Below are 25,796 nucleotides of genomic sequence, written 5' to 3'. Positions count from 1 at the left end.
TTCTGGTCTGTGAGTTCTGAAACCCTTCTTGCTTGGATGAAGTGAGCCTCTGAAGCCTGTTTTGGACGGGAAGGCTATGTCAAAGGGGGTCCCTGCTTCCCCTGACTGCGTTACTGGCCTTCACAAGGCTGGCCTTCATTAAGCCCCTAATTGTTAAGAGTAAATGATAAGAGTTTAAGTTTTTTCTTGCTTTTTTTTTTTTTCTTTTTTTTTTTTTTTTTTGAGACGGAGTTTCACTCATGTTACCCAGGCTGGAGTGCAATGGCACGATCTCGGCTCACCGCAACCTCCGCCTCCCGGGTTCAGGCAATTCTCCTGCCTCAGCCTCCTGAGTAGCTGGGATTACAGGCACGCGCCACCATGCCCAGCTAATTTTTTGTATTTTTAGTAGAGACGGGGTTTCGCCATGTTGACCAGGATGGTCTCGATCTCTTGACCTCGTGATCCACCCGCCTCGGCCTCCCAAGGTGCTGGGATTACAGGCTTGAGCCACTGCGCCCGGCCTCTTAGTTTGTTTTTTATTTGAAGTATACTTTTATTCATTTTAGAGAAAGATGAAGCATGAAAAATGGAACTTAAGAAACATAAATTCACTGTAATTATTTGTATAAAAGTGTAACGTTTAATTTTTTTTTGAATCAGTGTATCTTATATACAGTTTAATGTACTTGTGCCTTCCTACCAGAAGGTCTGTTAGCCCAGAGCTCGGCATTCGTTCATTCACTGTGCAAGTGGCTGCTGCTGCTGTCCTCTCAGGGTCAGGACACAAAGTATCCAGCCAGCCTTCGAAGAACAGTGCTGGGTGAAACTTTATAGATGCGATTATTGGAGGAAGAATTGGAGAGGAGTAGAAGAGCTTAGTGAAAAGATTTGTGGGCAGCACACAAGTTCTCAAAGGAAGCTGCTGACTAAGCTTCTTATCTTTCTCTTCCAAGATTCTACACAGTACGGGCCTGGAGTTTCAACATCAAGTCGAGGAAGCCAAGGATTTAGATCAGTTGATTAAAATTCACTACAGGTACCTGTCCACCATCCATGACCGGTGTCTGCTGAGAGAAAAGGTACATGAGCTGTGTCCTGCAGATGTGGTCACTGCCGGGTGAACGAGGCTGTCTGCCTGCTTTGGGATTTTATGATTATTAAGCTTTTGTCCTGTAGAGTATTCTTTAAGGAAGAACCAGATCAAATGAGGTTACAAGCGAATGTCCCAGGCCGGCCACACTGGCTCACGCCTATAATCCCAGCAGTTTGGAAAACTGAGGTGGGTGAGTCTTATGAGGCCAAGAGTTCAAGACCAGCCTGGGAAACATAGCAAGACTGTCTTTACAAAAAAATTAAAAAGATTAGCAGACATGGTAGTGCACAGCTGGAGGCCCAGCCGCTTAAGAAGCTGTGGTGGGAGCATTGTTTGAGGCCAGGAGTTCGAGGCTGCAGTGAACTATGATCACACCACTGCACTCTGCACTCCAGCTTAGGTAACAGGGAAAGACCCAGTCTCTTAAAGATAAGCCAGAGGAGGAGTGCCCTGTCAGTAGAAATGGTATCTAAGAGCAACCTGAGAACTGTGGTAGTCAACACTCACGCTGCGTTACTCTTGGATTCAATTGGAAAGTTGTGTCTGCAGTTGTAGAGTAATAGCATGTCCACTTAAAGAATTCAGTAATGTGTAGGCTGGGCGCGGTGGCTCAAGCCTGTAATCCCAGCACTGTGGGAGGCCGAGGCGGGTGGATCACGAGGTCGAGAGATCGAGACCATCCTGGTCAACATGGTGAAACCCTGTCTCTACTAAAAATACAAAAACTCAGCTGGGCATGGTGGTGTGTGCCTGTAATCCCAGCTACTCAGGAGGCTGAGGCAGGAGAATTGCCTGAACCCAGGAGGCGGAGGTTGCGGTGAGCCGAGATCGCGCCATTGCACTCCAGCCTGGGTAACAGGAGCGAAACTCCGTCTCAAAAAAAAAAAGAATTCAGTAATGTGAAAACCGTTGGAACTACTTGTCCTGGTTTCATTGGTGAATGTACATGGCCATCTCACGAAACGTCTTAATAGTTTCTTCTTTTGATTTGACTACTGCTGATACCACCTGTACCTTACATTCAGTAAATGCACGGGCCTTAAGTCCCAAATGGGCGTGGTTCAGAGCCTAGAACATAGAAGTTCCATATGCATAGAAGGTAGTCACTGTGGTGATGAGCTTTTTCTGCGATTCATTTAAAATAGGTAAAAGTGTTGGTATCAGTGTCCAAACCTCGTTACACAGTTTGTATTCTGCGACTTTGGTCTCCAGGTCAGCTTCGTGAAGGAAGCCATCATGAAGGTGTTGAACTTGGCTCTCATGTTTGCAGATGGTTGGCAGGCGGGCCTGGGCGCTTGGCGGTAAGTCTGTGACTTCTGAAGCATCTGCACTGTAACCATTTCAGCTTCGGCTTTTTTTTTTCTTTTTTTTTTTAGAGATGGGTTTTCCCAGCTACTCAGGAGGCTGAGAGGGGAAGATTGCTTGAGCCCAGGAGCTTAAGACCAGCCTGGGCAACATAGCAAGACCCGGTCTTTTTCAATATATCTGTGGACTAATTTCAAATGTTTTTTGGTTTAATTATTTAAAATCCTAAATCTTGGCTGGGCGCGGTGGCTCATGCCTGTAATCCCAGCACTTTGGGACGCCGAGGCAGGCGGATCACCTGAGTTCAGGAGTTCCAGACCAGCTTGACCAATATGAAGAAACCCCTTCTCTTAGCCTACCTATAAACCCCAACCCACTTACTTACTTGAAATTTACTTTTATTCCTAGAATGGAATCTATAGAGAAAATGGAGTCTGATTTTAAAAACTGCCATATGTTTCTTGTAACCATTTTAAACAAAGCCGTGTGTAGAGGATCCTTTCCCCATTGTGAGTATATCATGTTAAAATATTTCTTCTTTTGTATTTTCTTGTAACTAAGTGTATGTGTTATTGTTTTGTTACTGATCCCATGAAGAATTAGAATTTCTCACCATTTTCAAAACCAAAAAGTCCCTTAGCAGTTGTGCCATGCCTTGAATTGCTTTTTAAGCATTGCAGTGAGGTGAGTGAATATCAAATGTAGTAATTGTAAGCCTGAGGATCTTACTTTCTAGTATACCATTCATTATAACAGATTTCTAAAACTCCCATTAAATAAAGTCCATGGCAAAATAGGTTTCTGTCGCACTTCACTATCGTGTAGCTTTTGTAACTATTCCTTTTCAAATCTAGACTTTTTAAAAGTTTTTTTAGGTATGTAATGCTCCTGGCCTGGCGCCATGGCTCATGACTATAATCCCAGCACTTTGGGAGGCCAACCAAATCATTGAGGTCAGGAGTTTGGGACCATCCTGGACAATATGACAAAACCCTGTCTCTACTAAAAATCTAAAAATTAGCTTGGCATGGTGGCACATGCCTGTAATCCCAGCTACTCAGGAGGCTAAGGCAGGAGAATTGCTTGAACACAGGAGGCAGAGGTTGCAGTGATCCTAGATCGTGCCACTGCACTCCAGCCTAGGTGACAGAGCAGAACTCAGTCTCAAAAAAAAAAAAAACAAACTTTTTTTCAACTAATTTGAACCTGTTGTTTTAACCTTATTTTTATTCTCCCCGCAGTGGAATCTCTAGCACTGTCACTCATGGCTGGCATGGAACAAAGTTAAATACCTTCAGTGTAATAAATATCTCAGACTTCATCGTCACACATGTACATTTCCACCATGTGCAGCTGAAAAATGAGAATCTTTTATCTTGGTTTATTTGTAAAACTTGTCCGCGGTCAGCCAGGCACAGTCGCTCACGCCTCTAACCCCAGCACTGTGGGAGGCCGAGGCAGGCGGATCACTGAAGCCCAGGAGTTCGAGGCCAGCCTGGCCAACATGGTGAAACCCCATTCTGCCAAAAACACAAAATGTATCCAGACGTGGTGGTACACGCCTGTAGTCCCAGATACTTGGGAGGCCAGGATGGGAGGATTACTGGAGCCCAGGAGGTCAAGGCTGCAGTGAGCCATGATTGTACTACTGCAGTGCAACCTGGGTGAGTGAGACCCTGACTCAAAAACGACTTGTCGGCCGGGCGCTGTGGCTCACGCCTGTAATCCCAACTCTTAGGGAGGCAGAGGCGGGAGGATAGCTTGAGCCCAGGAGTTCGAGACCTGCCTGGGCAATATAGCGAGACCCCGTTCTCCACAAAAAGGAAAAAAACAAGAAGACAAAAACCACTTGTCCACAGTCCAGACAAATGGATTGTAGGTGGTTTTTCTGGAGATAAATACATACTGTATAGGGTTGTGTATATAAAATTGTGTAAATAGTGCAAAGTGTATATAGGCTGTTTACTCTTATGTTTCCTACTGTAAGATACAGATTTATGGTACTGATACCTTTAAATATAAATTATATTTTGAAAATGTGATTACTGATATTCAAAATAAAGGACTTAAAATTATTCTCCCTGCTGTCCTTCAGTCACAGAAGCTTTTTATGTAGAGTTTTACATGTTGTCTTCCCTAAAAGTTGTCTTAGATTTAGCTGTCTAGAAACGTTTATATTTTAGCTGGGCATAGTCTCTCAAGCCTGTAATCCCAGCACTTTGAAAGGCTGAGGTGAGAGAATTACATGAGGCTAGAAGTTCAAGACCTTGAAATTTACTTTTATTCCTAGAATGGAATCTGTAGAGAAAATGGAGTCTGATTTTTAAAACTGCCATGTTTCTTGTTAAAAGTTAGCCAAGCATGGTGCCACGTGCCTGTAGTGCCAGCTATGGGAGGCTGAGGTGGAAGGATCGCTTGAGATGAGCCATGATTACATCACTGCACTCCAGCCTGGATGACAGAGCAAGACATGTCTCCAAAAAAAAAGAAAAAAGAAAAGTTTATATTTTTTATGCACCTGAGAATTTTCACGTGGAAAATAGCTTTACCTAATATCAATAAATGTAAAAGGTCAGCTTAACTTATGGCCAACTGTTGGTACATGTTGTTTGTTTTTGTTTGTTTGTGTGTTTTTTTGTTTTTTTTTTTTTTTTTTTTTTTTTTTTTGAGACGGAGTTTCGCTCTTGTAACCCAGGCTGGAGTGCAATGGCGCCGCGATCTCGGCTCACCGCAACCTCCGCCTCCTGGGTTCAGGCAATTCTCCTGCCTCAGCCTCCTGAGTAGCTAGGATTACAGGCACGCACCACCATGCCCAGCTAATTTTTGTATTTTTGGTAGAGACGGGGTTTCACCATGTTGACCAGGATGGTCTCGATCTCTTGACCTCGTGATCCACCCGCCTCGGCCTCCCAAAGTGCTGGGATTACAGGCTTGAGCCACTGCGCCCGGCTGTTTGTTTGTTTTTAACAGATTACTCTATTGCCCAGACTGCAGTGCAGTGGCACAATCTCGGTTCACTGCAACCTCCGCCTCCTGGGTTCAAGTGATTTTCTAACCCTAACCCAGCTAATTTTTATATTTTCAGTGAGACGGGGGTTTCTCCATGTTGGCCAGACTGGTCTTGAACTCCTGGCCTCAGGTGATCTACCTGCCTGAAGCCTCCCAAAGTGCTGGGATTACAGGCATGAGTCACTGTGCCCAGCAATATTTCTGAGCAATTTTTGTGAGCTAATCAGTTATATTTTCAGTAAAATTATGCGTACCATTCAATTTTTCCATATTTACTTTGTATACTTTTTGCATGTGTGTTAGGATCCTCCAGATAAATGAATAAATAGGATTATATAGATAGAGATTTATCATAAAGTAGTGGCTTATGAAGTCCCGTCATCTGCTGTCTGCGACTTGGAGGTCTGGGAATGCCAGTGGCGTAGTTCTATACCAAACCTGAAGACCTAAGAACCAGGAGAGCCAATTGTGTCCCAGTCTGAGTTCAAGGGCTGGAGAACCAGGGAGTGCCCGTGTTGGAGGGAAGGAGAAGGCGGACATCCCCACTCAAGCAGAGAGCAAATCTGCCTTTCCTCTCTCTGCCTTTTGGTTCTGTTCAGGCTCTCAGCAGATTGATGATGCTCACCCTCATTGATGAAGTGATCTTTGCTCAGTCTACCAATTGAAATGCTAACCTCTTCTGGAAACACTCAAAGACACAGCCCCAAATAATGTTTTCTCAGCCATCTGAGCATCCCTTGGCCCAGTCAGGTGAAACATAAAGTCGACCGTCACAGCATGTCTCTAACACTGTGACTCAGTACGATACTTACTATTTATTTCCTTCGGAATAATAACCACTGAACTCCAAATAGCCCTCACAGCAAAGCACTGGGGGTCCTTGCCCTGAGACACAATCTCTTTCAGCATCAGCATTTCCTGCATACAGACAGCAAAATCTGGAGATTAGCCCATTCACATCCTCGGTTTTATTCAGAAGTCTCAGGAGAAATTCACTGGGGAGGCCTTCCAATGAGCAGCTACTTCCAAGTCTCAGGAAATTACCATTGTAGAGCCCAGTTCTGAGATAGAATCAGATGTGGAGCAAGGCCCTGCAGACAGCACAGAGAGGGAGTGATGGGCCAGAAGTGAGAGCGTCTGCAATGTGGATGAACAGAACTGGCTGTCAGGTGGTCCTGTGTAGATTCAAGATGGCTAGGCCTTTCTACACCTCAGTCTGTCACTGGCTGCAGGTCCCTGGGAAGAGTGTGCCTCTGCAGCAGAGGCACTGAGCGGTCGGCAGTCCCACCTAGAGGGCTCTGGACATCACATCATCATGTTAGCTACCTTCATCAAGTACCACTTGAGTTTTCTGAATGAAAAGACATCTTTACACTGAATCTGAGAGCTGTTCCTTCGCTCTTGTGTGTGGAAAAGCAAATGCCATGCTGCATATTGCCCTATCATATGTGTGAAATGGATTGGGTCTCTTTCACTCAATTTTTCTTAACGGTTCTCTGAGACCTTTTTTTACAAATTGTTAGTCGTTTTCCAGACAGGCATGTAAGAAGCCTGTAAGTCGTGATACCCATCTTCCCAAGAAGAAAAAAAATGACATTGGAAATACCCATTTTCTAAGAATGCATTTGGTACAATATATACAATTCCTTTATGTAAAAAACCACAAAGCATTGCTCAGAATAAAGGCCTTAATAGGCCAGATGCAGTGGCTCACATCTGTAATCCCAGCACTTTGGGAGGCCTAGGCAGGTGGGTCACCTGAGGTCAGGAGTTCCAGAGCAGCCTGTGCAACATAGTGAAACCTCCATCTCTACTAAGAATATAACATTAGCCGGATGTGGTGACAGGCACCTGTAATCCCAGCCACTCAGGAGGCTGAGGCAGAAGAATCACTTGAACCCAGGAGGTGGAGGATGCAGTGAGCCAGGGTCGCACCATTGCACTCCAACTTGGGCAAGCAAAACTCGGTTTCAAAATCAAACAGACCAAAATTAAAAGATGTAGCATGTTTATGAGTTAGAAGAGTAATACAGCTAGTGCTCGACTTAACGACCACGATTGGTTCCGACAGACCGGTGGTAACATGATTTGGTCGTAAGTTGAGTAGGCTATATGCACGCGGAGCTGGTAGTGCTGCCGGAAGCTGGTCCACACTGTCGTACGCCCAGCTGGGCCACATTTGCGCTGCCAGACGCGGAGCAGTTGTGGCTAGCAATTGTGGTTGTAAAGTCGAATGGCCGTAGGTTGCATAGGTTGTAAGTCGATCAATACCTGTATGGTTAAGAGATCAGTTAACCCAACTGATCTATAGAATCAGCACAGTTCAAATTAATTCTAGCAGGCATTTTGTAGAATTTGACAAGCCGATTCTAAAATGGATACACAAAGGACCTAGAGTAGCCAGAGCAATCTGGAAGGAAAGGAACAATGTTAGAGGACTTACATTATCTGATTCCAAGGCTGCTTTTTTTTTTTTTTTTTGAGATGGAGTCATGCTCTATCACCCAGGCTGGACTGCAATGGCACAATCTCAGCTAATTGCAACCTCTGCTTCCTGGCTTTAAGCAGTTCTGCCTCAGCCTCCCAAGTAGCTGCGATTACAGGCATGCACCATCACGCCTGGCTAATTTTTATATTTTTAGTAGAGATGGTGTTTCACCATATTGGCCACACTGGCCTCGAACTCCTGACCTCATGAACTGCCCACCTCAGCCTCCCAAAGTGCTGGGATTACAGTTGTGAACCACTGCGCCCGGCCTGATTTCAAGGCTTTTTAAAGCTAGAGTAATCAATATAGTATGGTACTAGCAAACCGATAAATAGATCAGTGAAGCAGAATAGAGTCCAGAAATATATGGTCAGTTGAGGTTGTTTTCCTTTTTACTAAGATAACATAAAATGTAACAGAGGAAGGAAAATGTGTAACTAACTAGTGCTAGAACTAGGTAACTGTAAAGGAAAAGCAAATCTGTACCTCATACCATAAACAAACATTAATTTGACATGCACTATGGACTTCAATGTGAAAGCTGGGGCCGGGTATGGTGGCTCACACCTGTGATCCCAGCACTTTGGGAGACCGAGGCAGGAGAAGCACCTGAGGTCAGGAGTTCAAGACCAGGCTCACCAATATGGCGAAACCCTCTCTCTACTAAAAATACAAAAATTAGCCAGACATCATAGCATGCGTCTATAGTCCTATCTACTCAGGAGGCTGAGGCATGAGAATCACTTAAACCTGGGAGGTGAAGGTTGCAGTGAGCCGAGATCACACTACAGCACTACAGCCTGAGTGACAGAGCAAGACTCTGATTCAAAAATTTTAAAAATAAAAATAAAGGCAATGTCTCACTGTTTCCTAGCTGATCTGAACTCCTAGGCCCAAGTAGTCCTTTGGCCTCAGCCTCTCAAAGTGCTGGGATTACAGGTGTGCGCCACTGCATCTGGCCCAAGCCATTTTTTTTAATGAGCACAAAGAGCAAGGAAGGCACCAAAATGGCCAATTAAACCACACGAGCACCACAGCCTCTGGAATGGCTAAAATAAAAAGACCGGCGATGTCAAATAATTTTCAAGGATTAGAGCAACTGGAAGTTACAAGATAGCACAAGCACGTGGGGAAACTATATGGCGTTTTTGTCAAACGTATCTATCTACTCCTGAGAAGCAGCAGTTCACCCTTAGGTATTTATCCAAGATAAATTCTTAAATGCATCAACCAAGAGATTTGTATCTGAATATTCATGAGCTAAAAGCTAGAAACATCCTGATGACTATGAAGAGGCAGATGGATAAACAGTGAAGTATAGACATGCAATGGAATGCAATTCAGCTGTGAAAACAGCTCATACATAACAACATAAGGGAATTCAGGAACTTTATGCTGGAAAAAAAAACACTCCATGGCCGGGTGCAGTGGCTCAAGCCTGTAATTCCAGCACTTTGGGAAGTCAAGGCAGGCAGATCACGAGGTCAGGAGTTGAAGACGAGCCTGGCCTCCAACGAGACATGGTGAAAACCTGTCTACTAATAATACAAAAACTAGCTGGGCGTGGTGGTATTCGCCGGTAGTCCCAGCTACTCTGGAGGCTGAGGCAGAAGAACTACTTGAACCCGGGAGGCGTAGCTTGCAGTGAGCCACGATCGTGCCACTGCACTCCAGCCTGGGCAACAGAGAGACTCTATCTCAAAAAAAAAAAAAAGCCAGACTCAAAAGGATCCATTATTACTCCATTTACATGAAGTCAATGGATAGGTAAAACTAGTCTCCAATGATAGAAATCACAACAGTGGTTGTCTCTGGGCATGACTTATTACCTGAAAGGGGATAAGGAGGGATTTCTGGGGGTGATGGGAGCGAACTGTGCCCTCATTGGTTCCACAGGTATGTGCATGTGACAAAACTAATTGAACTGTAGATTTAAGATCTGTATATGCATTATACATCAATTTTTTAAATTAAAAGTAATTTTTTACATTCAGTACAATTAGTTACCACTATGCACCTATTAGAATGACAAAACAGAAACTTGACAGTATCAGGTCTTGGCCTGGGTGTGAGGCAACTGAAAATCTCATACATTACTGGTGGAAATGCAGATGGTACAGCCTATTGGGTTTTTTTGGTTTGGGTTTTGTTGGGTTTTTGGGTTTTTTTGAGACAGAGCCTTGCTTTATCACCCACGCTGGATTGCAGTGGTGCAGTGTCTGAAGTGTGTTTTCAGATGACTTTCACAGTTCTGAAAGCTGAGACCCCAAGACGAAGGCACCGGAGAGCGTCTGGTGAGGACCCACTGTCTGGTTCTCAGTGTGTCTTTACATGGCGGAAGAGAAAAGGCAGTTCTCTGGGGTGTCTTTTATAAGGATACAAATCCCACTCACCAGGACTCTACTCTTGTGACCTGTCACCTCTGAAAAGCCCCACCTCCTCATCCCATCACTGTGGTGACGGGGTTCAACACAGTAGTCACATTCATTCACGGGGTCCAGGGATGTGACACAAGTATTTGCTGGGGGATGCTTTTTCAATTTACCAGAACCGCTAAATTCGTAGAAATTTGTTGTAACCATGACAGAAACCTAAAGCAGGACAGTAACTTTCTGACGGCCTGCCCTCCAGATTTCAGACTGGCCAAACCAGCCCCCATAGTGCATAAGCCACTTCCTTGCAGTTAATCTCCTAACTTGTGTCTCCTACTGATTCTGCTTCTGGCTGAACCCTGACTGACATATATGCCTGTGTAACTATCAGCCTGACCAAGATGCAGGACATTTCCAAGTCCCCAGAAGTTTCCCACACACCTCTTTTCAGTCCATCCTGCTCTCTCAGACGCCTCACCCAGGCAAATGCTTTTTTTTTTTTTTTTTGGAGACAAAGTCTCACTCTGTCGCCCAGGCTGCAGTACAGTGGCTCGATCTTGGCTCACCGAAACCTACGCCTCCTGGATTCAAGTGATTCTCCTGCCTCAACCCCCTGTAACTGAGATTACAGCACCCACCACCACACCCGGCTAATTTTTTTTGTATTTTTAGTAAAGACGGGGTTTCTCCATGTCGGCCAGGCTGATGTTGAACTCCTGACCTCAAGTGATCCACCAGCCCTGGCCTCTCAAAGTGCTGGGATTGTAGGCGTGAGCCACTGCGCCCGGCCAATTTCTAACTTCTATCACCAATGAGTAGTGCTGTCTGTCACGGAAGTTCATATAGATGGAATCCCACAATATGTATGTTGCCTTGTGTGTGTGGAAAATTACAGAATAATTTTGAGGGTCATCTGTTTAATAACACTACTTGTATCCATTTTCTTCCCCTTTTAAAAACTTTTTTTCATTATTTAATGTTTTGATTGTTATTTGTGTGGTAAAATACGCATAAAATTTACCATCTTAGCCATTTTCAGTGCATAGTAGTGTTGTCCACATTGCTGTGCAACCATACCACCATCCACATCCAGGACTGATCTTGTAGACCTGAAACCCTGTACCCATTCGACAACTCCCATTTCCCCTTCCCCAGACACTGGCAGACACCATCCCGCTTCCTGTCCCACAAATATGACTCCTGGGCACCTCATCTGAGTACAGTCACACGGTGCTGCTTCTTTTGTGCCAGGCCCGTCTCATTTAGCACAGCGCTCTCAAGGTCCGTCCACATGGCAGCATGAGACAGTTTCTCCACTTTTAAAATCTGAATAATATTCCGTTGTACAGATGTACTACCTTTTGTTTATCCATTCATCTGCCAATGGACACTTGGTTACTTCCACATTTTAGCTGTTATGAAGAATGTTGGTATGCCTGTGGTCCCAGGTATTTGGGAGGCCGAGGCAGGAGAATCGCTTGAACCCGGGAAGCTGAGGCTGCAGTGAACTCAGGTCATGCTACTGCTGCAGTCCATCCTGGGCGACAAGAACATGGGTGTTCAAAGATCTCTTCAAAATCCTGTTTTCAATTATTTTGGGTATATATCCAGATTATTATTTTTTTTTTTGGAAACATATTGTTTTCCATAGTGGCACTGTTTTATATTCCCACAAAGAGTACACAGAGCTCCAATTTCATCATATCCTTTTGTTTGTTGATAGGAGGCATCCTGATGGGTATGAAATGGTATCTCCTTGTGGTTTGTTCTTTTATTTTTATTGCTGAGTAATATCCCATTACATGATTTCTTGGGGTTCTTTACATATTCTGGACACAAGCCCTGTCTGTTTTATGTATTGCAGTATTGTCTGTGCCTTTTCTTTTCACCCTTTTAACATTGTCTTTTGATGAGAAGTTTTAAATTTCAATCAAATCAATTTATCATTTTTTTCTAAAGGTGCTAACCTTGCATCTTTGAGAAATCTTACTTACCTCTACTCCATGGTTACAAAATTATTCGCTTATGTTTTCTTCTAGAAGCTTTGTATCTTTAGCTTTCAAATTTAGGTCTGTAATCCGTACACGGCCAGTTACTTTTTGTACATGTTGTTGGGGAAGAGGTCAAAGTTCAGTTTTTTCACATGGTGTTGCAGCTATTCTAGCACCATTAAAAAAAAAAAAAAAAAAAAAAAAAAAAGCGTTTCTTTTCTTTTTTTTGAGACAGAGTTTCTCTCATGTTACCCAGGCTGGAGTGCAATGGCGCGATCTCGGCTCACCGCAACCTCCGCCTCCTGGGTTCAGGCAATTCTCCTGCCTCAGCCTCCTGAGTAGCTGGGATTACAGGCACGCGCCACCATGCCCAGCTAATGTTTTGTATTTTTAGTAGAGACGGGGTTTCACCATGTTGACCAGGATGGTCTGGATCTCTTGACCTTGTGATCCACCCGCCTCGGCCTCCCACAGTGCTGGGATTACAGGCTTTAGCCACCGCGCCCGGCCTTTTTTTTTTTTTTTTTTTTAGGTGTAATCTCTCTCTGTTGCCAGGTTGGAGAGTGCAGTGGTGAGATCTCCGCGCACTGCAACCTTCCGCCTCCTGGGTTCAAGGGATTCACCTGTCTCAGCCTCCCATGTAACTGGGATTACAGGGCAGACCACCACGCCCGGCTAATTTTTGCATTTTTAGTAGAGACGAGGATTCACCATGTTGTCCAGGCTGGTCTCGAACTCCTGACCTCAGGTGATCTGCCTGCCTCGGTTTCCCAAAGTGCTGGGATTACAGGCGCGAGTCACCTCGCCCGGCTGCAATGTTTTCAAGTATCACAACGTAACTTGAATTTGGGTTCTATCATGTCATCTACAATGTAAAAATGTTCGGAATCTAATTTTGAGAGTCCGTCCAAGGCACAGCAAAGCAGTAATCTGCTGATTTGCAATGTGGGGACTGGGAACCAGATGTTACTAAAAATGTGAGGAAGTGACTGAATACGAGCCGCCTGGCAGGTCGTCTCGGGCCGCTGGTCGGTTTTAACTTGTTTTCAGTTTTAACTTGTTGCCTTACACAGAGCACGGGGCGGGGACCCGAACCTGCGCCATCGAGAGGCGGGACTGGAGCATCCGACGCCCACCTTGCTGTGCTCCGGCAGAACCGGGTCGCGGGTGAGGGGAGCGGGTGCCGGGGCCGCGCGGGGCGTTTGGGGCGGTTTTCCCGAGCACGCCTGGGAGCAGCTCAGGGCGCTCGGCGTTTCCGTGTGAGGTCTGGACGTCACGGGCCTTCCACGACTGTTTTCCGGGACGAGCTCAGGTCAGGTTTTCCTCCGTGCGCCCGTCTGCCCCGGCTCCCTCGGGCGACCGGGCGAGGGCGGAGGGTTCCCAGCGGGCTCGGACCTGCGCCCCGGCACCCGCCCGCCCAGCGCAGGTGCGCGCCTCCTGCCCGCGCGAGGCGGCGCCAGACGGGCCCCCGGGAGTCCCCGAACCCGCCACGCAGCCCAGGCCGCCCCCGCCCCCGCCGCAACCCCCGCCCTGACCCCGCGCGCCCCGAGCCGGGACACGGTGTGGACCCCATTCCTCCGCCTCCGAGCGGACGGACCCGCAGGGCGACCCCGCGCGCGCTCCGCCCCGACCCCGCCGTCCCGTGCCGGCCGAGGTGGCCAGGCCGCCGGGTTTCTGGGGTCTCCGCTCGGCGGCGGGGAAGGGCCGGCCGGGGGGAAGCCCCGCAGGAGGAGGGAGCGGCAGGGGCCGAGGCCGGGAGGGAGGAGCGCCGGGAGGAAGAGGCCGAGCCGGGAGAGCCCCCGCCCCGGGAGGAAGGGGAGGAGGCCGAGCGTTTCCTGGCGCATTCCCGGCCCGCCCGACTGAGTCACTCGGCAAAGGAAACTCCCGGGCCCCGCCCGGACCCCCAAGCCTCCGCGGACCCAGGTGAGGAACCCCGTGCGCCCGCGCCCGCCCTGCGTCTTCCTTGGGGTCCGGGTCGCCCTCGGAACCCGGGCCGGCCAGGGCGGCGGGGCCGGGACTGAGCCCCCCGGCGGCGCGGCCTCCGGGATCGCCATGGCCCCAGCGTCTCCGGCTCCCGCCCCGGGGCTCCAGGTTCCCGCGCTCCTAAACCGCGCCCCTCCGGGTTCCAAGTCCCCGCACCCCCTGAACCGCGCCCCCCCGGGCTCCAGGTCCCCGCTCCCCTAAACCGGGTTCCAGGTCCCCGCACCCCCTGAACCGCGCCCACCCGGGCTCCAGGTCCCCGCGCCCCTAAATCGCGACCCCCCGGCCTCCAGGTCCCCGCGCTCCCTAAACCGCGGCCCCCCCCGCGCTCCAGGTCCCCGCTCCCCGCCGGGCGCTGCGCCCCAGGCCTGTCGGCGTCGGCTCCGAGCTCCCCTCCCCCGCGCTCCCGGCCCGGCGCCCGGATCCCCGATTCCGCTCCCGGCACGTGGCGCGGCTCCCGTGGGGAAGGGACACCTCCGTGTTTCACGGGTTTTTGTTGGGAAGTAAGGGGCAGGCAGATTGCCAGCGTCGCCCTAAGCTCGCGCAGCGGGATCTGAACCCGTTTTTGTTTCGTGCCCCGTGAGGACCTGAGGGAGCCTGGTCCGCGGGGCCGTTCGGCGCATTCTTGGAGAGCGGAGTTTCGGGCTTTGTTGAGGAGGCGCGATTGTTTCGCACGAGCCTTCGGAACTGTGTATTTTCAGCCTGAAATGCGTGAGCTGCGTTTGTGGGTGTGACTAGAAGGGGCAAGAGTAATTGGAAACGGGCTTGAGCGAGCGTTTTTTTAAAGCCAGGGGGCGTCGGGACGGTGCCCGCTCCGCCGTGAAGTCCGCTCGGGGAGCGGCTGCAGTGAGGCTGGGAGCGTTCGTTTTCTGGCGGCGTTTCCTGGAGTCGTCGGGTGGACTCTGGGATGAGGCGTGGCCGGAGCCGCGGGGGACAGCTCGGTGGCGCGACAGAGCCCCAGCGAGGCCGGGACCTGCGGGGCCCCACGTGTGCGGCCCTTTCCGTGCGCTGGCCGGTGCCTTCCCTGTGAAGTCTACACCGGCAGGGACGGAGCCCGGAGGAACGAGTCACGTTGTGGGTGGGCGCGGCCCGTGGCAGGTGTGCGCTTGTAGGGTCCCTGCGACCGACGCGCCCTGGAGTCCTGCGTGAAGACAGGTGTCTGTGCCGCGCCCAGAGAAAGCGTACCCCTAAGCTTGTGCGTGTGTTTAAATTTACTTTAAAATTTGCTTATAGTAAGATTCAGTTTTTGGTGTGCAGTTAGTTCAGTGAGCTTTAACAGAGGCGTGGACCGCAGTCAGGATACTGGGGAAGGCAGCCTCCGTCATCCCCGCCCCGCAGCCACCTGTCTGTCCCTCCGTGCTGCTCCTTTGCCTTTTCCGGGATGTCACACGTGGGCTTGGAGTCTGGCTTGCCTCACTTAGCTTAAGGAGTCGGAAATTCAGCCATGCTCTGGTTTGTCCCTGAAGCCTAAAGATACAAAGGTTTTAAAAGTGTGGCTCTCGGATACAGCCTGAGAGACAGGCTAAAATGATAAAGTGATGAGAAAAATTACGAAACTGTAGTTCATTAAAAACATTAAATAGTATGGAACCGACGCGTATGCTGAAAGTGAAATTCCCTGGGTACTTTTAAGTAGTATGCAATCCTTGCTGTGCATACGCAACTTTTTTATAACATAGTGACAGCATACTGCATGTTATCATCATACGTTTTTCACTTAATGATGTTTGGTTATTTAAACATCTTAGCAATCTTTACATGTTGATATATACAGTGTATACACAGATTTCCCTCAGTCTTTTAAGTGGCTGTATAGTTTTTGTTGTTTTTTGGGTTTTTTTTGACGTGGAGTCTTGCTTTGTGGCCCAGACGAGCGCAGTGTTGCAAACTCGGCTCACTGCAACCTCTGCCTCCTGGTTCAAGTGATTCTCACATGTCACCCTCCCAAGTAGCTGGGATTACAGGCATGCGCCACCACACCCTGCTAATTTTTGTATTTTTAGTAGAGACAGAGTTTCACCATGTTGCCCAGGCTGGTCTTGAACTGCTGACCACAAGTGATCCTCCCGCCTCAGCCTCTCAAAGTGCTGGGATTACAGACATGAGCCACTGTGCCCAGCCAGATGACTATACTGTTCTGTAGTGTGGATGTTCCATAATTTTATCAGCCTCCTTTTTACTAATGTTATAGTTACTTACTGTTTTACAGCGCTGCAGTCAGTGCTTGTGTCTGCATCTTTGTGCACATACTCATGTTTATCATGCTAAAGGAGACATTGTGTTTCAATAATAGCTAACATTTCATGAGTACTTCTCATGCTTCAGGCATCATTCTAAGCCAGGTTACCTGTCAAGGTTCAGGTAGTGACTGCTGACAGCCGTGCAGGCCGTGTGGTCTCTGGGCTTTAGCACCCGTGCAGTGTGGACAATATGTATGGGGAATGAGTCTGGCTGTGTCCCATTGAAACCTCTGTATGGAAAGAGGCAGTGGTCTGTAGTTTGTTGACCACTGTTCTAAGTCGTATACATCCTAATTATTCTCATAGTCCTCCAAGGGAGGTGCAGTTACTATCCCCACTTTGTGGATGAGGAAACTGACACAGAGAAAGGAGGAGTCCAAGGTTAACTTCCTTTGATGTCTGCTCCGGCAGTCATCACCTGAGCCCAGGTCAGCATGTTGCGTGGCCTACCATGGCCCATTTTCCTTCAGTAACGTGGAGCAGGCCGGGTGCGGTGGCCCATGCCTGTCATCCCAGCACTTTCGGAGGCCAAGGCAGGGCGAATCACTTGATGCCAGGAGTTCAAGGCCAGCCTGGCCAACATGGTAAAACCTTGTCTCTACTGCAACTACAAAATTAGCCGGGCGTGGTGGTGCATGCCTGTAATCCCAGCTAGTTGAGAGGCTGAGGCAGGAGAATCACTTGAACCCGGGAGGCGAGCTCACACCACTGCACTCCAGCCTGGGCAACAGAGCGAGAGTCCGTCTCAAAAAAAAAAAAATTGTGAAGATCAAATGAGATAATGTATAGAAAAAATACTGTAAGCCAGGCGCAGGGGCTCATGCCTGTAATCGCAGCATTTTGGGAGGCCGAGATGGGTGGATCATGAGGTCAGGAGTTCAAGACCAGCCTGGCCAAGATGCTGAAACCCGTCTCTAATAAAAATACAAAAATTAGCCGGGTGTGGTAGCATGCGCCTGTAATCCCAGGTACTTGGTTTTCTGAAGCAGGAGAATCGCTTGAACCTGGGTGGCAGAGGTTGCAGTGAGCTGAGATCATACCACTGTACTCTAGCCTGGACAACAGTCTAAAAAAAAAATACTGCATAAGAGACACTTTTTATGCTATGTTTTCTAAAGATTTTATCTTTGTAAAACATATGTTATAGTGTGAAGTTTTAACTAATATGTCCAAGCTATTTTCATTGTTTTCCCTATTAATATTTAGCCAGCTCGTAGAGGCCACAGATAGAGCTTGTACTAATTACACTGACATAATTTAAACACCTTATTTTAGCCAGTGGAGTAAGGTCAGACAAAGAAATAAAAAGCATACAGATTGGAAAGGGAAACTTTTTCCTATTTGCCAACAGCATTATTATCTACATAGAAATTCCAAGGACTTTATGAAAAAGTTACTAGAACTAATACACGAGGTTAGCAAGGTTACAAGATACAAAGTCAGCACGCAGAAGGCAACCTTATTTCTCCATACAGCAGTGCCCTTATCCCTGGGGAGATTCGTGCACAGTCAACACTGTATGAGCTGACCTTATTTATTTACAACAGTGCCTGTTATCCACGGAGGATGTGTTCCAGTGGATGTCTGAAACCTTGGATAACCCAGAACCCTTTGTGGACTGTTTTTGTTTTCCTGCACGTCTGTGCCTGTGATAAAGCTTAATTTATACATTAGGCACAGTAAGAGACAACAATAACTAATCGTAATATAGGATAACTGTGTGCTGAGTAAGAGCTATATAAATGTGTTCTCTCTTTCAAAATATTTCTTTGCATGCACTCCCCACCTATTTTTGGAGGGCAGTTGACTGCAGGCAGCTGTAACTGGGAAAACAGAAATTGCAGATAATGAAACTACAGATAAGTAGAGACAGCTGTACTAGCAATGTGCCATTAGAAAGTTAAATTCAGAAACAGCATTTCTCTGCTTCAGAAGAATCAAATACTTAGGTATACCTTGAATATCACTTACGGGAGCTGTATGCTGGAGATGAGAGAAATCAAAGATCATTTAAGTAAATGAGGGGACATACCATGGTCAGGGGTTGGAACCCTCAGCATAGAAAAGACATCAGTTCTCTTTATATTGATTTATAAATTTAACCCAATTTCAATTTAAAAAATATGAGCATGATTTAAAAACCAAAATTTTAAACAACTTTATTAAGGCATAATATACCTACTTTATAAAATTCACCTCCTTTTAAGTATCCATTTGGCTGGCCCATTAACAGGGGGATTAGGGATGCCAACCCCCTGTGCAGTTGAAAATCTGAGCTTTTTTTTTTTTTTTGAGATGGGAGTTTTGCTCTTGTTGCCCAGGCTGGAGTGCAGTGGCGTGACCTTGGCTCACCGCAACCTCCACCTCCCGGGTTTAAGTGATTCCCCTGCCTCACCCTCCCAAATAGCTGGGATTACAGGCATGCACCACCATGCCCGGCTTTATTAGAGACAGCGTTCTACCATGTTGGCTGGGCTAGTCTCGAACTCCTGTCCTTAAGTGATCTGCCCACCTCAGCCTCTCAGAGTGCTGGGATTACAGGTGTGAGCCACCGCGCCCGGCCTATACCTTTTTTTTATTTTTTGAGATTGAGTCTCACTCTGTCGCCCAGGCTGGAGTGCAGTGGCACCATCTCTGCTCACTGCAATCTCTGCCTCCCGGGTTCAAGCAATTCTCCTGCCTCGGCCTCCCAAGTAGCAGAGATTACAGGCGCCTGCCACCATGCCCGGCTAATTTTGTATTTTTAGTAGAGACGGGGTTTCACCATGTTGGCCGGGCTAGACGAGATTAACGTTTGACTTCCCAAAAGTTAAAACTACGTGACTTCCCAAAAGTTAAAACTACGAATAGCCTGCTGTTGACTGGAAACCTTACCAATAACATAAATAGTTGGTTAACGCAGATTTTGTAAATTATATGTGTTCTCATAATAAAGTAAGCTATACAAAAGAAAATGTTGTTAAGAAAATCATGAGGAAGAGAAATCTACTCACTACTCATCAAGTGGAAGTGGATCATCAGAAAAGTCCCCATCCTCTGAGACCTCATGCTAAGCAGGCTGAGGAGGAGGAAGTGGGAGGGCTGGTTTTGCTGTCATGGAGTGGAAGAGGCAGAAGTGGAGCAGGTGGAAGCAGGGCTGGAGAGGCAGGCATACTCCATGTAACTTTTACTTGAAAAAATCTGCAAATAAGTGGACCTGCACAGTTGAAACACGTGTTGTTTCAGGGTCAACTGTACAATTTTTAGAGGATTTCTGGAGCTGCGCAAGCATCACCATAATCCAGCTTTTTGGTTTTTTGTTTGTTTGTTTTGTTTTGTTTTTGGGACAGGCTCTCACTGTCACCCAGGCTGGAGCGCAGTGGTGTGATCTCAGCTCAGTGCAACCTCCACCTCCCGGGTTCAAGCGATTCTCCTGCCTCAGCCTCCTGAGTAGCTGGGATTACAGGTGTGTGCCACCATGCCCAGCTAATTTTTGTATTTTTAGTAGAGATAGGGTTTCACCATGTTGGCCAGGCTGGTCTCAAACTCCTGGTCTCAAGTGATCCACCTGCCAAAGTACTGGGATTACAGACGTGAGCCACCATGCCTGGCCTGTTTTTGTGTTTTTTCATTTTAATTATTTTTTTAATGGAGATGGGGTATCACTCTGTTGCCCAGACTGATCTTGAATTCCTGGGCTGAAGCAATCCTCCCTTCCTCCTGAAAGTGTACAGATGTGAGCCACTGTGCCTGGCCTTGGTCATCTGTTGATGGACAGGTAGGTTAATTCCATGTCTTGGCTGTTGTGAAAGGTGCTGCAATAAACATGGGGCGCAGATGTCTCTGGGACATACCAATTTTACTTCTTCTGGATGTATACCCAGTAGTGGTATTGCTGGGTCATAGGGCAGTTCTATTTTTAATATTTTGAGGAACCCCCAGCACTGTTTTCCATAATGGCTACACTGATCTACGTCCCTACCAACGGCGTACAACGGTTTCCTTTTCCCACACCCTGGACAACGCTGTCTGTCTTTTGCCTTTTTCACAAGGGCCAATCTAACAGGTGTGAGGTTTTGATTTGCATTTCCCCGATGATTAGTGATGCTGAGCATTTTTCATGTACCTGCTGGCCATTTGTACACCTTCTTTTGAGAAGTATCCATTCAGATCTTTTACTGTTGAGTTGTTTAAGTTCTTTGTATATTTTCAATATTAATCCCTTATTAGTTACACGGTTTGCAAATATTTTCTCACGTTCTGTAGATTGTCACTTTACTCTGTTGATTGATTCCTTTGCTGTGCAGAACCTTTTTGGTTTGAAATAATCCCATTTGTCTGTTTTTTCTTTTGTTGCCTTTGCTTTTGAGGCTTTGTTGCTTCAAAATAAGCCAGACACAAAAAGACAAGTACTGCATGATCTCACTCATATGTCTCTGAAAACGCTGGAGTCACAGAAGGACAGAGTAGAATGGTGGTTACCAGAGGCTGGGGAACCACAGAGAGGAAGATGTTGGTCACAGGATACAGTTAGATAGAAGGGGGCAAGTCCAGAAGCGGCAAATACACAGAGACAGAAAGTGGACAGGTGATTGCCTGGGGCCGGAAAGCTGGGGAGAAGGGATACGTGAAGAACAGGCAGAGAAACTGAGAATGACTGCTAATGGTTAGGGGGTTTCTCCCCTGCCCCCTCCTCCTTCTTCTTCTTTCTTCCTTTTTTCTTTTCTTTGTTTTAGACAGGGTCTTGTGTGTCGCCCAGGCTGGGATGTGGTGAGGCAGTCATGGCTTACTGCAGCCTCCACCTCCTGGGCCTCAGCGATTCCCCCAGCTCTACTTCTCTCCAGTACTTGGCACTACAGGTGGGCACCATCATGCCTGGCTAAACTTTGTCTTTGTTTATTTTTTGTTTTTCTTTAAGATGGGGTCTCGCTCTGTCACCCAAGTTGGCATGCAGTGGTGTGATCTCAGCTCACTGCAACCTCTGCCTCCCGAGTTCAAGTGATTCTCCTGCCTCAGTCTCCCGAGTAGCTGGGATTATAGGTGTGCACAACTATGCCCAGCTAGTTTTGTATTTTTAGTAGAGGTGGGGTTTCACCACGCTCGTCAGGCTGGTCTCAAATGTCTGACCTCAAGGGATCCGCCCGCTTCAGCCTCCCAAAGTGTTGGGATTACAGGCATGAGCCACCACCTGATTTTTGAATTTTTTTTTTGTGGAGATGAAGTTTCACCATGTTGTCCAAGATGGTCTCAAGCTCCTGAGCTCAAGTGATCCACCTGCCTGGGCTTCTCAGGGATTATCGGCTGAGCCGCCGCACCTGACCACATTTATTATTATTCTTTGGATGTGTGCGTCTAGTTTTCCCAGCACCGCTTATTGAAGAGCCTATCCTTTTCTCATTGTGTGTGTTTTCTTGGCACCCTTGTAAAAAATCAGTTGGCTGTAAATGCATGGATTTATTTCCATGCTCGATTCTTTTCCGTTGGTTTATGTGTCTGTTTTTATGCCAATACCGTGCTGTTGGGGTTACTGTCACTCTGTAGTTTTGGTTTGGTTTGGTTTGGTTTGGTTTTTTTGACAGAGTCTTGCTCTGTCACCCAGACTGGAGTGCAGTGGTGCAGTCTCAGCTCACTGCAACCTCTGCCAGTTTCAAGCGATTCTCCTGCCTCGGCCTCCTGAGTAGCTGGGGGTTATAGGTGCACGCCATCATACCTGGCTAATTTTTGTATTTTTAGTAGAGATGGGGTTTTGCCATGTTGGCCAGGTGGTCTCTAACTTCTGAGCTCAGGTGATCCGCCCGCCTTGGCTCCCAGAGTGCTGGGATTACAGGCATAAGCCATCACGCCCAGCCTTCATAGTATATTTTGAAGTCAGGTAGTGTGATGCCCCAGCCTTGTTACTTTGCTCAGGATAGCTTTTGCTATATCAAGTCTTTTGTGATTCCATACAAATTTTAGGATTTCTTTTTCTGTTTCTGTGAAGAATATGACTGGTATTTTTTATAGAGATTGCACTGAATGTGTCGATTGCTTTGAATCCGTAGATGGCTTTGGGTAGTATCTGTTGTTTGTTTGTTTACTTTTTGAGATGAGGTGTCACTCTGTTACCCAGGCTGGAGTTCAGTGGTAGGTTCGTGGCTCATTGCAGCTTTGATATCCTGGGCTCAAGCCATCTTCCCACTTCAGCCTCCTGAGTATCTGGGGCTACAGGTGTGAGCCACCATGTCCGGCTAATTTTCATTTTGTCTTTTAGTAGAGACGAGGTCTGGCTGTGTTGCCCAGGCTAGGCTTGAACTCCTGAGCTCAATGACCTTCCCACCTCCTCTTCACCAAGTGTTGGGGTTAGAGGTGTGAGTCATGGCACCCTGTCCATTATTTCTGCTGTTGCCAGTGGTTTTGGTGTCATAGCCGAGAAATCATTGCTAAATCTGATGTCATCAAGCATTTCTCTTGTTTTCTTCTAAGAGTTTTATACTTTTAAATCCGATGTTGAGGCTTTCGATCTGTTTTGAATTAACTTTTGTGCGTATTACACAAGGTAATGGTCTAACATAATTCTTGTGTGTGTGGATATTCAGTCTTCCTAACACAATATGTGGAAAAGACTATTTTTCCATTGAATGATCTTGACACTGTTGTTGAAAATTATTTGACCATATATGTAAAGGTTTATTTCTAGACTCCTTGTTCTGTTTAATTGGCCGGTATGCCTTTCTTTATGCCAGTACCATACTGTTGTAATTACTGTAGCTTTTCAGTAAATTTTGAAATGAAAAGGAGTGAAGTCTCCAAGTTTGTTCATCTTTTTCAAGTTTATTTTGGCTATTCTGGGTCCTTGGAGATTCCTATGAATTTTCAAATGGGTTATTTTTGAAAAAACAAAAAAGTGCTGTTGGAATTTTCAAAGGGATTGCATTGAGTATTTAAAGGCTTTGGATTGTGTTGTCACCTTAACGGCATTATGTCTTCCAGTCCATGAACAAAGATGTCTTTCCATTTATTCGTATTTAATTTCTTTCAGCACTGTTTTATGTTTTTTAGTGTATAAGTCTTTCACCTTGGTTATATTTTTTTAAAATTGAAACTTGTATTTAGCCATTTGGAGATTAATATCCTGAATAAGTGAAATTCATTAACACTACATTTATTCTTCATCTTTTTCTATTTGATGCTGTCGTACATGGAATTAATTTCCTTTTGGGATTGTGCATTGCTAAAATACAGAAATGCAACTGATTTTTACATGCTGCCTTTGTATCCTGGAACTGCCCTGAATTTATTGATTAGCTCTAACTAATAATTATTATGGAATCTTTGGGATTTACTGCTTATAATATCATGTCATCTGGAGCTTCATGTGTCATGAGGCTGTGTTGTTAGGTGCGTACATAATTGTTGTGTCACACCGATAGGCTGACCTTTTTGTCATAATGTTTGTCCTCGGGTCTGTTTTGTCTAATGCTTGTCTAACGTTAGTATAGACACTTCCCTCTCTTTTGGCTACTGTTCCCATGGTATGTCATTTTGCATTCTTTTAGTTTTACCCTATTTGTGTTAAAATGTGTTTCTGCCATATGATCTCACTCATAAGTAGGTGTTGAACAATGACAACCCATGGACACAGGGAAGGGAACATCACACACCAGGGCTTGTCGGGGGTAGAGGGGCTAGGGGAGGAATAGCAGGGGGTGGGGGGATTGGAGAGGGCTGACATCAGGAGAAGTACCTAACGTAGATGACGTGGGGCTGGATGCAGCAAACCACCATGGCACGTGTATACCTGTGTAACAGACCTGCATGATCTGCACATGTACCCCAGAACTAGAAGTATAATCTTTTTAAAAATGAAAAAATAAATAAAATGTGTTTCTAGTGGATAGCATACAGTTGGTTCATATTTTCTGTTTACTGTATAAACCTCTGCATTTTGATATGACTGTCTTGTTCATTTACATGTAATGCAAATATTTATGTGGTGGAATTTACATCTGTCATTTTAGTATTCACTTTATGTTTTATATCCAGAGAGCTGATGGCCACAGCAGCTCCAGCCTGATTTCTGATAGGAGGGTTATCTAATAGAAGGATTCCAGAGCATTCCGGGGACAAGATTTATATTTATATGATTTTTGTGTGTGTGAAAAGCCTGTTAGCATATGGTCTCAAGAAAATAGGGATGTGTTTTTTTTACCGTTGTGTTGGTTCTGAGCCTGATGTGCGTCCGTGCTATTCAGCCAAAGTCACTGGGCATTTGTTTTTCTGGTTGCTCCCCCATCCAACTTCGTTATGACTGCATTTTCTTCACACCCTGGCTGTGGCCGGCCCTCCATGGGGCGGAGATGTTGGCTGTCGAACTGTGGCTTCCAGGTTGTTTAGACGGGAATAAGACAGATGTACAGTGATAGCTCTGTGACCTTGTCATGCCCTGTTCGTTGCTTTCCCGGCACATTCAGGGACTTCTGCATCACAGGGGAGGGGGAAAAAGCAAACAGTCTGAAAACAGTGGGTTCCATGTTGAAATCTGATTCCGTAGCCAAAATGTGATGCTCAGAGCCTGTGTGGTCACTCTGCACTCATGTTGTCCTGGCCAGCAGAGTGGGGATGAGTGTTGATTTGTCCTTGAAGATGCTCACGGAAGGAGGTGTGCTTGCTCTGAAGAACCACACAGCCCCACAGCCAAAGTGGCGAAGTTCTGCATGACATTTCAATCCCTGTCCAAAGCTCGACTTTTCAAGCTGTTCCTGGAAGGACCAGTCTCCACGAAACCAGTGAGCCTTGGACCCTTGGCTCACTGGGGCCAGCTGCCCCCAGAGATCACTGAACAACCAAGTGTGTTAAATTGAGCAGACTTGTGCACATGCACAAAAACGTCACAGACTCTGGAGAGGTAGCCTTGTTCCTGTCAAGGAGACCACAAGGATAAGGATTTTGTTATGCACAAGTTGTGTTTTCCTGTTTGTCTTGATGACAGTGTGGAGGTGGTAGAGATACTTTAAGGAACTGACTCACAGGTGTGGAGGCTGGCAAGTCCAGCATTTGCAAGGGAGGCCAACGGGCTAAAGACCCGGAGAAGAGTCGATGTTGCAGCCCGAGTCTGAAGGCAGCCTGGAGGCAAGATTTCCTCTTTCTTCAGAGCGATCGGTCTTTTTCCTTTCAAGGCCTTTAACTGGTGGGATGAGGCCGAAATTATGGAGTGTGTGTCAGGACTGCCAGGCCAAGTCTGCTGTTGGGGCTGCCGGTGTGTGTGTGTGTCTGTGTGTGTGTGTGTGTATGTGTGTGTGTGTGTGTTGGTACTGTGTGTATATGTGTGTCAGGACTGCCAGGGTGTGTCTGTGCGTGTGTGTGTGTGTGTGTGTGTGT

At 46.7% G+C, this 25,796-nt stretch overlaps 2 protein-coding genes across 7 annotated transcripts in view; both read left to right on the top strand.

The window, feature by feature from the left end:
* The window catches only part of TUBGCP5 (tubulin gamma complex associated protein 5), a 40,369-nt gene extending 36,452 nt beyond the window's left edge, over nt 1-3,917 (top strand). For all 5 annotated transcript variants that reach the window (XM_032259995.1, XM_032259994.1, XM_032259997.1 and 2 more), the window contains 4 exons: nt 936-1,061; nt 2,288-2,376; nt 2,789-2,889; nt 3,622-3,917. In XM_032259995.1, the coding sequence (XP_032115886.1) occupies nt 936-1,061; nt 2,288-2,376; nt 2,789-2,889; nt 3,622-3,668 (363 nt within the window). In that variant the 3' untranslated portion in view covers nt 3,669-3,917. The remainder of the gene's footprint in view (nt 1-935; nt 1,062-2,287; nt 2,377-2,788; nt 2,890-3,621) is intronic.
* Nucleotides 3,918-14,031: 10,114 nt separating this feature from the next.
* The window catches only part of CYFIP1 (cytoplasmic FMR1 interacting protein 1), a 105,325-nt gene continuing 93,560 nt past the window's right edge, over nt 14,032-25,796 (top strand). The window contains exon 1 of one of the 2 annotated variants that reach the window (XM_032259984.1): nt 14,032-14,163. The gene's annotated coding sequence lies outside the window, so the exon portion shown is untranslated. The remainder of the gene's footprint in view (nt 14,164-25,796) is intronic. The other variant, XM_032259985.1, reaches the window with a different exon arrangement.

Source organism: Sapajus apella, unplaced genomic scaffold (assembly GCF_009761245.1).
Source record: "Sapajus apella isolate SASKATOON/1434 unplaced genomic scaffold, GSC_monkey_1.0 scaffold113, whole genome shotgun sequence".
Taxonomy (NCBI): domain Eukaryota; kingdom Metazoa; phylum Chordata; class Mammalia; order Primates; family Cebidae; genus Sapajus; species Sapajus apella.
The sequence above is the reverse complement of the archived record's forward strand: the minus strand, read 5'-3'. Positions and strand labels throughout refer to the sequence as shown.